The following is a 12564-nucleotide window of genomic DNA, read 5'->3' on the forward strand; positions in this document are numbered from 1 at the left end:
GATAAAAAAAACATGACATTAGGAAGCCGTTTTTCGATTCTCAATTTTGCTTTTTTGCAACATCCGGTTGAATTTTTTCAAGTTTGAAGGGCCATATCTCGTGATCTTGAACTTTGATGACCTTGACCTTCATAAGGTCAAAGGTCATTGACCTTAGCTATCAGTTAATACTTTGACATTTGACCTCCGACATGTACTTCCGGTTTTATAGCTGTCCGAAAACAGCCAAATTCGCAACTTTGGACTACTCTAGCACGTGACCTAATTAACCTAGAGGGTTAATTTTTTCGGATTCTTAATGTGCTTTTCATGCTCTTTCAAGTGATTTATAACAATCGTTTTTTAAAGCAAAATTGAAATTCGTGAATTTTTCAAATTTGAGTTTTTTTTACAATATTTCTATTTCTTTGAGCTTGGTGTGTATATATCTTATGACCTATTTTATGTAGAACATTGAAACTTGGAACACAACAAGACAATTTGAATATGAATTAACCTATGACAAAAAAGTTGAGGTGGGCGTGGCACATCCGGGTTGAATTACTAATTGTTTACATTTTGGGAAAGGGGCATAACTCGCATAGGATACATTTGTTCAAAAAGGAACTTTGCACACAATTACCTCATGATTTTGGCCAGTTTTTGTCAATAGGTCAATTGTTTCAGCTTTATAGTTCCAAAAAAGGAACGGGTTTTGAAATTTCTATATTTTCAATTTTCTATTTTGACCTTTATTGACTCTTGTTGACCTATATCTTTTGACCTGTATGATGTAGAAGCTTTAAATTTGGAACACGACATAACATTTAGAATATCAATTAACCTATGCAAAAGAAATTGAGGTGGGCGTAGCACATCCCGGTTAAATTACTCATTATTGACAATTTTGGCAAGGGACATAACTCGCAACGTTTACATTTGTTCAAAATGGAACTTTGCATACAATTACTTCATTCGTTGAGCCACGTTGTCTTAGAAGTTCGATTGTTTCAGCTTTATAGTTCAAAAAAAGGAACAGCTTTTGAAAATTCAAAATTTTCAATTTTTGACCTTGACCTTTTTTGACCCTGATTTTTGTAGGATCAAAGGTCATTCACATTGGCTATCTATTTATACTTTTATATTTGCTGTCCTATCTCAACTTCCGGTTTTATAGCCGTATATAATGAAAAATTTGGATGACTTGTATCTCGAACCTTGACCTTTGTTGACCGTCTCCCTTTCATGTCAAATGTCATTGACCTTGGCTATCTTCTGATACTTTCATGTGAGGGCTGTCTACTTCCGTTATAACAATCTTACAAACAATTCTTCTCAACTTTAGACTGCTCTATGCGCGTGATGTAATTATCGTAGAAGGTTGATTTTTTCAGAGTCTTTAGCATTTTGCTACATTTGCAAAGTCCCACTATGTGCCACGTGTGGCTCTAGTCTTAATTTTATTTGGGAATTGAAGGATGTGGGAGATTCCAGTGCTTCTCCTAATCTACTTGCTGCTAGATTATTATTTTCCAAAGGTAAGTTGACAATCATTTTATCACACAGTTTCAATAATTCTAATTGTAATATACAATTTTTGAATCTAATGAAAGCTTAGAAAGAAATGAAAGAAAGAACCAGACAAATAACTTAGATTCTCATTGATCCTATATCATAACATTGATTTTAACAGAATAACAACTACGGCTCTCGAGGATTGCGTCCATACGTTCGCTAAACCTCTAGACAATAATCTTATAAGGTTAATAGCTTAATATTTATGGGTAAACAAACAATGAAAACGCAAAACGTAACAATATAGCAATTCGTTCAGTAGATTTCTTTATGCCATTTTCAAAATGGCGTTGGGACAATTTTCTTAGGAAGTGATGTCCTACAAGACACAATGCCATGCAACTATAATGCTTTACATTAAATACTCGCGGGAGAGAACCATAATTTTCATAGTAGACGACGTTCGACGATAAAAGCATTTTGTACCAAAATTACCTTTCATGTTTTATGTCGCTATTTTAGAAATCAGTACAAAGAACAACTGGTGATGAAATTATTCCAAATAAGACGAGGAGGACACCAGAGGTAAACAAGGAAAGAGATCAAGATGAATCAATCGAAAACACGTCACCGGAAGTAAACAATGAAAAGGCTAAAGTTAGACCGATTGAAAACACGTCACCGGAAGTAAACAAGGAAAGAGCTAAAGTTGGACCGATTGAAAACATGTTACTGGAAGTAAACAAGGGAAGGTCTAGAGTTGAACCGATAGAAAACACGTCAAAGGAAGTAAACAAGGGAAGGTCTAGAGTTGAACCGATAGAAAACACGTCACTGGAAGTAAATAAGGAAAGAAAACAAGTGGAACTGATAGAAAACACGTCAAAGGAAGTAAACAAGGGAAGAAATCAATTTGAACAGATAGAAAACACGTCAAAGGAAGTAAACAAGGGAAGGTCTAGAGTTGAACAGATAGAAAACACGTCAAAGGAAGTAAACAAGGGAAGGTCTAGAGTTGAACCGATAGAAAACACGTCAAAGGAAGTAAACAAGGGAAGGTCTAGAGTTGAACCGATAGAAAACACGTCACTGGAAGTAAATAAGGAAAGAAAACAAGTGGAACCGATAGAAAACACGTCAAAGGAAGTAAACAAGGGAAGAAATCAATTTGAACAGATAGAAAACACGTCAAAGGAAGTAAACAAGGGAAGGTCTAGAGTTGAACAGATAGAAAACACGTCAAAGGAAGTAAACAAGGGAAGGTCTAGAGTTGAAGCGATAGAAAACACGTCAAAGGAAGTAAACAAGGGAAGGTCTAGAGTTGAACCGATAGAAAACACGTCAAAAGAAGTAAACAAGGGAAGGTCTAGAGTTGAACCGATAGAAAACACGTCACTGGAAGTAAATAAGGGAAGAAATCAAGTTCACACATCACTGGAAGTAAATAAGGGAAGAAATCAGGTTGAAGCGATAGAAAACACGTCAAAGGAAGTAAACAAGGGAAGAAATCAATTTGAACAGATAGAAAACACGTCGAAGGAAGTAAAAAAGGGAAGGTCTAGAGTTGAACCGATAGAAAACACGTCACTGGAAGTAAATAACGGAAGAAATCAAGTTGAACGGATAGAAAACACGTCACTGGAAGTAAACAAGGGAAGAAATCAAGTTGAACCTATCGAAAACACGTCCCCTGAAATATACAATGAAAGAGCTATTGTGGGACCGATCGAAAACACGTCATCGGAAGTAAACAATGAAAGAGTTAAAGTTGAACCGATCGAAAACACGTCACCGGAAGTAAACAATGAAAGAGCTAAAGTTGAACCGATTGAAAAAACGTCACCGGAAGTACACAAGAGAAGGGCTAAAGTTGGACCAATCGAAAACACGTCACCGGAAGTACAAAAGAGAAGAGGAAAAGTTCCCGATTTGGAATACACAGTACTCAGAGATCACCGAATTGAAATGGTTGACAACTTGGTTCCCGAAAAACTTGTTCCATTTTTAATACAAAATAAAGTTATTGATCAAGACGACGAGGAGAAGATCGAAAAGAAATGTAAAGATTTGAGACGAAAGGGTGCTGAAACCATGCTGAATATTCTTTATAACTCGGGGAGTTTGGTTTTTATGCAATTAATAGCGGCTCTGAAACAAGCCGGTTATCAAAATATGGCTCAGGGATTAACAAGAGACTTAGAAAAGGTATGATCATCGTCCTAATTCATCATCGTCATCGTCATCGTCATCATCATCCATCATCCATCATCCATCATCATCATCATCATCTTCACTATCGATCGTCATTTCTATCTTCGCCTTGTCTTTATCCTTAACTTCATCACCATCTTCGTCGTCGTCGTCGTCGTCGTAAGTCATTCATCTTCATCGTCATTTCCATCATCATCTTCAACTCGATCTCCATGTCCATCATCATCATCATCATTCTTTGTTTATTATCATCAGCGTAAGAGGTCATCATCAAAAAAATAATTAAGAATCAATTACAGAAATATGATTTCCGCCCAATATAAAACTTATTTGATGTCTACTTTAAAGGCGGTTATCGTTCGACCGTGGCAACATAATCATTGTTATTCATCAGTATGTTACTGTGTTTGTTTCAGAAAAAGACCAACTTTACCTCAGCCAAAACCATCAAACAGAGAGGGCGTTTGTCTGAAGTTGAGTTTGAAGTTTTGAGAGACAACCATGAGAGATTAGTGAACGAGCTCGACCCCAGTGTTCTGAAAAACTATCTCTTTCAAAACGACCTTATTGATGAAGATGATCTGGAAAGGATTAACAAGAAAGAGGAAGAATTCAGAAAGGAAGGGGCAGAAGAAATGATCACTATAATTTATGAATCTCGTGCAAATGCTTTTCCAAAACTGCTCAAATCCCTATTTGAAGCAGGTTACTACGAATTGAGCTTGAAATTGGATTCCGATTTTAAACAGGTAAATCATTCCTTCCTTCCCACAAACAACCTCCCCCATTGAAACCACATACTGGATCTAACTATTGATTAAAATGTCGTTCGTTGTGCTACCTTGTACTTCAGTGTGTAATATCGTCTTTCTTTATTCTTTAAAGGCTCCAATTTTTTTATGGATGTTTCTTTTCAGAAAAGCAGGGAAAGAGCTGAAGGTAAAAAATCTGTTCAATTGTCACCTAAAAGTGTAGTTCCCGTCTTGGAATACACAGTTCTCCGAGATAACCGAATTGCAATGGTTGACAACTTGGTCCCCGAAAAACTTGTTCCATTTTTAAAAAAAAATAAAGTTATTGACCAAGACGATGTGGAGAAGATCGAAAAGAAATGCAAAGATTTAAGACGAGACGGTGTTGTTACCATGCTTTTTTTTCTTTATAAATCGGGACGCCGGGCTTTTAAAAAATTAATAGTAGCTCTGAAAAAAGCTGGTGATGAACAAATGGAGCTGAAATTAACAAAAGACTTAGAAAAGGTATCAACAACAACGTTTTGTTGTCATCTATTCATCTCCATCTTCATCTTTGTCATCTTCATCTTCTCCATCTCCATCTTTGTCATCTTCACCTTCTGCATCTTCTTCTTATTCAGTATCATCATCATCTTCTTCTTCATCCTTGTCATCTTCATCTTAATCTTCTTCACCTTCATTTGCATCTTCATCTTCTTCTTCGTCGTCTTAAATCATATATCATCATTAGTCATTCATCATCAGTCTTTAATCATAAGTCATTCATTATCATCAGTAGTCATTCATTAGCATTGTCATCGACATAAGACATTTGTCATTATCTTCATTAACCATAATCATTATCATCATCAATCATTATCGATACTCGTTCCTGTTTTATTTCAGAAAATAGCAGATCTTCATTTAACAAAAACCAAAAAACAGAGAGAACTTTTGTGTGAAGTTGAGTTTGAAGTTTTGAGAGACAACCATGAGAGTTTGGTGAACGAGCTCGACTATAGTGTTCTGAAAAACTATCTCTTTAAAAAAGAACTTGAACATTACATGAAAGCGATGAGCACGAAAGATGAAAAACTTCGTAAGGAAGGGGCGGAAGAAATGGTCACAATAATCTTAAAATCTGGTCCTAATGCTTTTCCTGAACTGTTGGAATCCTTAAATCAGGCAGGTTACGTCGAATTGAGCTTAAAACTGGATTCCGATTTAAAACAGGTGCGAGCAGAACGTGCTTACTCTTTTCGAAACACCTGATGGTACTTTTCTTTGGAGGAGTCAACTATTATACAACCTTTGCTCCCGATATTTATTCTAATGATTATATGTGATCATTCACTAGAAGACTACATTATAATGGGATCAAACCTGAACAAATTGAAATGGGGACCAAGTGAAAAACCTTCCAATTGGTCTATAAATATACAAATTTGCCTGTTTTCAAAGCATCGATTTTTCCTGAATGTTTTTGTTTCAGAAAAAGAAGGAAGGAGGTAATACTGGACTGGAAATCGATCTGAATTCCGTGGCATTTCCTGATTACCCCAACATTCCCAAGCTGAAGATAGAGTCCGATTTGTTTTGTGAGGAAACTGCTGTATTAAATTGGGGACGAGAACTTATAAAATGGATGAAAGACGATTCGGGAATATCGTGGTGTTTTGCTATGAGCGAATGGTTTCAAAACCATGAATTTAAATCTGAAAAGGAATTGAAAACGGTGCTACACTATTGGTTATTGGAATTTGAGGACGTTGTTAACAGAGGTTGTTTCCAAATTAACAAAATCAAATTGATTCTGGATGTGACAGAAGCCTTCTTTATGCCTGATAGCAACAGTTCTATTTTTCATAATAAATTAATTTTTACAGACATCATTAAAGATTTTGCTCCAGATTTTTTAACATCAGAAGATAAAAAAGAGTTTTTTCAAACCAAAAAAGCAGAGAAAGAAAGATTGCTTGAACAACAACAACTACTTTCCGAAAAATTGAAATACAATTTAGAGGGAATTGTTGAAGGGAATCAGAACTTTGAATTGTTACCTATTGATATTGACAGGTGCGAGCTAGCTAAATATTTCCACTCTGTTGTTAATGACGTAAGAAAAATATGGGAAAAATTTCTTGTGTAATATATGTAGTAATTTGTTGATCTAAAAAGACTCAAATGGATCCCCCTACCACCTGTTCTCCCACCCCCTGTACCCTCACTGGCGCCACCATTGTGTACACTACTTCGTTTCCGCATCAAGCACGAGTATCACCGGTTATCATTGGTTGTCACTGGTGATATGTCATTCCAGGGAATCGTTATACATTGTTTTTATATCTGCTCTTTAAAGAGAAAGCCGATTAATCAAAACAATAATTCTTATGGTTAAGATCATTAAGTATTCAGCCCATTGTGATTTTGTAAAAACTTATATTATTTTAAGCATTTTATTCTCTTTTTTTGAAAATTGTTTGTCGATTAAAACCACAATATTAAAGATTTTTACATGTGTTTTCGGTATAGAAAGGTTATTCTTAAATAAGCACGTCAGTCCAGATTTTGAGAAAAGGGAGCGATCCTTTAATATATACGTAGAAATCCAATTTTTAAAAGGGGTCGTTTCGTTGATAACAAAACAGTACAAGAGTTCGGGTTTTTGAGAGAAAGGGGTCAACATTAGCAGTCTAATTTTTGAAAAAAAGGGGCGATTCTAATTCAGTACAGGAGCTTCGTGTAGTTATATTTTATAAAGCTGCAACAAACCCTACTTTAATTATTTGGACACGATCGTTTGGCATCATGACGTCACTTTCGCAAATACTATTAAGTACGTAGTGATGATCGATCAAAACTATGGCACAAAACTGCTTTATATAGACATAGATTTAATAGAACTACGTAGATGTTTATTGAAAGTCTTACATGTAGCTCAATAGCTCGATTCGACCGGCTGTATTCCAGGTTAGAAGCTCTTGACTCAGTCTATATCAAGCTTAGAGCAGCGATGATTTAATTATTCATTTAGCTTTTCAAAAATTTTTAGAATTGTTTGTTGGTTAGAATGGCATCATCATTAGGAATACTCTTGTTGTTTCAACTATTGGACTTTTCATTCGCGACGCAGGAGTCTGTGAATTGGAGAAGAGTTTCGGTTACGGAACCAGTTATGGTTCGACAGGAAAATTCCTTTGCCACCAACAATACGAGATTGTGTTTCGTTCGGTGTTCCAGTCAGCTAAACATGCCTATAGCCACGATCCAAGATGGACGATGTTACTGTTTTAAACTGAACAGCGATACTCCTAGGGGTAACGTGGCGCTTTCGTCCTTCTTCGTGAAAACAGCTAGTAAGTATACTCTTGATGTGTGTTTACACGATTTATAATGAAATTGTCTCTTCCATAAAAGGCTAATGAAAGAGGGCATAAATTTCGGGAGAGCCAAAATACTAAACTTTCCTTCGGTTTCAGATGCTAACAGGAATGGCACCCCTGAACTGAATCACTAACAAAGTGAAAATGGTAAAATATAGAAATGAAATGAATGGAGTTTTACTTCTTACCTTTCTGCACCATGTAGGCAAATGAAGACGGGCAAAGCTATGCAGAGAGCAATGAGGGAGAAATACAGTGGCATCAGCCTGCTGTCGACGTATATTTAAAGTACACATCCTGTAGCACACAGGACCTCTGTTATTGTCCCAACCGAACGACTAAACGTTCTTTCCATATCAGCTCCTCTTACCTACATCACTGACATGGGGAAACCGGGTTAAAAAAATTCGACGGTATTACATCGACCTAGGTCGGGATTGAGCCATGTACCTTCAGGTTAGCGAGCAAGCGTCTAACGCACCACTCAGCTATCGCGACTCCGGTTAAATATAGAAATAAATCTTGAATCATATCTGGAAATTATCTAAAACTATTTAAACCTATACGGTATGGGGATTTGGGAGCGTTTCTCCCGATAAGAGTTGTACGTACTATGTTTCAGGGGAAGCAGATTGTGTATCTAAAGGTTACAACGTGTATTCCAGTCTTGGTGTATGTATCAAATTTTCTGGTAACAGTAAAAAGGATTTCCCTGGAGCTCAAGAGACTTGTAACCAAGATGGCGGTTATTTGATAAAGGTAGATTCTCAAACTAAAATAAATACCGCCATGTCACTCGTGACTAAAAGTAAGTATAAGTATGTAAAGTTCACATAGGAGTATACGGCATATGCTCTACGCTCTAGATTGACTAGATTAGAAATTCTGGCAATCTCAGATATTTCGTCCCCAATTAAACCCGAATAGTATACTCCTATGTGAACTCAGTCTTACAGTAAGTTATAACAACCTTGCCGTTTGTCCGATTCAATTTTCATAAACAGTTGACAGAGATTCGAACCAACGACCACAATTTGTTCAAGCAAATGACACCATGTAAACTTTCTAATGCTCGAACTATCTTTCAGAGAGACCACATAGCTGATAATGTCTAATAGGTATTTAGTTTTGTCGATCCGGTTTCTCTTTCAGAGAGTCCACAAAGCTGATAATATCTTTTATGTATTTAGGCTTATCGATCCGGTTTCTTTCAGGGATTCTACATAGTTTATAATGTCTTTTAGGTATTTAGGCTTGTCGATCCTGTTTCTCTTCAGAGAGTCCACATAGCTGATAATGTATATTAGGTATTTAGATTTATCGATCCGGTTTCTTTCAGATATTTCACAAAGCTGATAATGTCTAATAGATATTTAGGCTTGTCGATACAGTTTTTCGTTCAGAGAGTCCACATAGCTGATAATGTATATTAGGTATTTAGTTTTGTCGATCCGGTTTCTCTTTCAGAGAGTCCACAAAGCTGATAATATCTTTTATGTATTTAGGCTTATCGATCCGGTTTCTTTCAGGGATTCTACATAGCTTATAATGTCTTTTAGGTATTTAGGCTTGTCGATCCGGTTTCTCTTTCAGAGAGTCCACATAGCTGATAATGTATATAAGGTATTTAGATTGATCGATCCGGTTTCTTTCACAAAGCTGACACTATCTTTTAGGTATTTAGATTTGTCGATCCTGTTTCTCTTTCAGAGAGTCCACATAGCTAATAATATCCATTCTGGTTTACTGTCATACATTTTTTTATAGTGACAGAACTCGTGTTTATTGGTGCGTTCACATACCAGAAAGGACAGGACTATTTAAACGTTAAAGGAGGTAAACTAGATCCACAATTTTGGGACAGCAATGAACCAGATTCGGTGGGCGCTGATATTTGTGCTGGGTTACCTAAAATTAGCGGCGTTCTCAAAGGTGTCGCCGATGTAGGTTGTGAGGGGGTCATTCCATTTTTCTGTGAACTTTTGTTGTAACGTTTTCATCATTGAAATTAAGTATCATACGATTGTTAATATCACGTCGACTCGGATAGATTTACTTTCGTCGTTCGGACAGAGAAATGTTTGAATATCCGAGTACGTTTCTGTTGATTGTACAAAAGACGTATCCGTCGGATCAAATATTTGAGTCTGTCCAGGGACGATTACGGTGATTCAAGAACGTGCTTTTGGGCTGAAATGTTTGTCTATCCATTAATAGTACAAAAGATCAAATATTTCATCCGTCAAGTGAAGCGACTGTCGATAAAGAACTGTTTGTATATCCAGAGAAGTTTTTATGCTGTAAAGTTTGATATCAGTGATTAATTGATTGCCGTATTCTGTACTTTTTTTTTTAGATGTCTTGAACTAAAGTCTGGATTGTGTGTTGATTTTTTTAATAGATACAGTGTATGTACATTAAAGATTCGAAAATAATGAGTTACAGCTGCTTTTCTCTCATTGAACACGGCTTGTGCTTCATAACCGCAGGAAGTAAGCTGGTCGAGCTACAGCTAGGTTAGAGGGAATATATATATATCATACGGACCTAAAACGTCTTTGGTTGTCTAAACGTTTGTTTTGCCTTACAGGGAGTAGTTTTCATAAAAAATTATTTGTATAGTGGACACTGATAGCATCATATTTCACCATTTCAATCAGACCTCTGTGGTTCTTGCAATTTCACCAAAACTAAGCGTTTTATGACGTCACTATCGCAATATTTTTTTCATATTTTTTATATCAATGACATCTTTAGCGATAGAATGGTGCTAACCATCTATCAGTGTCCGCGATACATAAAAAGTTTAGAAAACCTCTTTACAATCCCTTTAAAGCAACAGATGCGCCATTTTTTGACCAATCATACTTCTCAGAAAGAGGATTGTTTTTATCTAAACCAATCAGTGATAGTGTTCACAGCCTACCATCGAAATTTGAGCCTTCAAATCCATGTGTGTCCTTAATTATCTGCGTTTGAATTTTAAAAATGACGACTATTCATTTGAAGATACTTTGTGATATATAGAAAAAAAGTATATAGAAATAGTGAGTAAAATGACCAGTAACCATATCTCTACCAACTGAAATGGACACTACACCTGCACCATCTAGAGCTACCACGCTGCCGAACCAAACCCCTAAACGAGCCCGAAGTTCACCTACCCCTAGTCCAGCAGACATAGGTAAACGCTCTCGTAGAGAGGGCACACCCCTTCTCTTTTCACTTTCAGACTCGTCTTCCCCTTCCACACCATCTGAATCTTCACCACGTGATCCAGGATCCGCCAACCTTTCTTCCTTCTGTGCGTTTTTGGACCAGCAAACCACCCCTCAGTCTCCATCCAAGTCGAGACATGTATCCAGACCTTCCCCTCCTCGAACCAGATCCCAGTCCGTTCCCAATGCTACAATTCTAACAACTACCAAACCAGTACCAATCACACCGTCGACGACCATTATATCCGCTACCAAACCGTATTATCACCAAACCAAGGACAAATCATTATGGAAACTACCTGCTCTAAAGAAATCAACCTTAATAATTGGATCATCTAACCTGAATCGAATTACCAAAACCAGTTCAGACACCGAAATACATTCTTACCCCGGTGCCCAAATCCATCACATACAGTCAATCCTGGAATCATACGACCATGATCCCAAACCTACTACCATTATTCTTCATGTAGGCCTCAACAACCGTGATCAGATACCAAAGACCTCCTTTAACCAAGCCCAGAAATTAACCGCCACAGCCAACAAAACCTTCCCAAACTCCAAGATCCTCTTCACATGTATACCCATTTCAAATAAAATCTCGAAGAAAGCACAACAGAACCTCAGCACCCTCAACAACATGATGATGGAGTCCAGTATCAACAGCGCAACAATCTTACCACCCTACGAAGAAGAATTCGAAACAGTTGATAATCTTCATTGGTCTCCAGAAACAGCAAACAGCATTTATTTGTTTTGGATACACCAGCTTCAAGCATCGAGTAAGTCTTTAAACTAATTACTGGGGATAAAAATACTGAGAGGCCACCGCTAGGCCAAACTGTAGTTAACTTGAGCCGCAAAATTCTCACACCCCTTCAGCATTCAATCTTAGACCGTGGACTTAAGTTTATTCCCACACCAAAGATAGCTAACTTGAATTATCTCCGACCATCCATTGAACGATTTCAACGAAATCTTAGCTGCACATATTTTTTTCGATACCACCCCCCACGTGGTGCTAGAACAATGTTTATTCCTAAATCCACGTGGACACCCCCTCAGGCCGCCATCCATCCTGAAATATTGAAAGCATTTGCTAGTATGAATAGCCAAACAGTGAATCTTTCCATAACACACGAAAAGCCGAATCTCACACGAGTGGAACGTGAAGCGTTAAACTTACTTAAGAAAGACGATAGCATTGTTATTAAAAAGAGTGACAAAGGTTCATGTTGTGTCATTCTGAATAGGGAGGATTACGTTTCAGAAGCAGAGAATCAACTGAATAATCCTAAACATTATGCCATTTTACCGAAACCAATTTTCAAAGAAACTGCTAGCATGATTAATAATATTCTTGCCGATTTAGTCAAAACTAGTTATCTCAAACAGAAACAATATGACTATCTGTCTGCCAAACCTGATTGTCGCGAGAGACATTTGTACACTTTGCCTAAAATCCATAAGAATCCAACCAAGGAGTGGTTTATCTCGAATAAAATCCCTAAAGGCCGCCCGATT

At 37.0% G+C, this 12564-nt stretch overlaps 4 protein-coding genes across 4 annotated transcripts in view; all 4 read left to right on the top strand.

Annotated features, from left to right (window-relative positions):
- Positions 1 to 2061: 2061 nt before the first annotated feature.
- LOTGIDRAFT_95326 (hypothetical protein) lies at positions 2062 to 2682 on the top strand (the record flags this gene model as incomplete). The annotated part of the gene is made up of 1 exon (XM_009067407.1): positions 2062 to 2682. A coding segment is annotated over one exon (621 nt), but the record flags the coding sequence as incomplete, so codon positions are not given.
- Positions 2683 to 4724: 2042 nt separating this feature from the next.
- LOTGIDRAFT_169097 (hypothetical protein) lies at positions 4725 to 6588 on the top strand (the record flags this gene model as incomplete). Its single annotated transcript, XM_009067408.1, has 3 exons — positions 4725 to 4964; positions 5346 to 5672; positions 5932 to 6588. 3 exons carry the CDS (start codon positions 4725 to 4727, stop codon positions 6586 to 6588), a joined length of 1224 nt encoding a protein of 407 aa, XP_009065656.1.
- A 1101-nt stretch (positions 6589 to 7689) lies between these two features.
- On the top strand, positions 7690 to 9813 carry LOTGIDRAFT_169098 (hypothetical protein; the record flags this gene model as incomplete). Its single annotated transcript, XM_009067409.1, has 3 exons — positions 7690 to 7795; positions 8445 to 8630; positions 9590 to 9813. 3 exons carry the CDS (start codon positions 7690 to 7692, stop codon positions 9811 to 9813), a joined length of 516 nt encoding a protein of 171 aa, XP_009065657.1.
- A 1867-nt stretch (positions 9814 to 11680) lies between these two features.
- LOTGIDRAFT_169099 (hypothetical protein) overlaps positions 11681 to 12564 on the top strand; it is a gene marked incomplete at both ends in the record, with an annotated part of 5866 nt that continues 4982 nt past the window's right edge. The window contains one exon of the mRNA XM_009067410.1: positions 11681 to 11822. Coding sequence (XP_009065658.1) covers positions 11681 to 11822 — 142 coding nt within the window. The remainder of the gene's footprint in view (positions 11823 to 12564) is intronic.

The sequence above is a fragment of the Lottia gigantea genome (genome assembly GCF_000327385.1).
Source record: "Lottia gigantea unplaced genomic scaffold LOTGIsca_82, whole genome shotgun sequence".
Classification (NCBI taxonomy): Eukaryota; Metazoa; Mollusca; class Gastropoda; family Lottiidae; genus Lottia; species Lottia gigantea.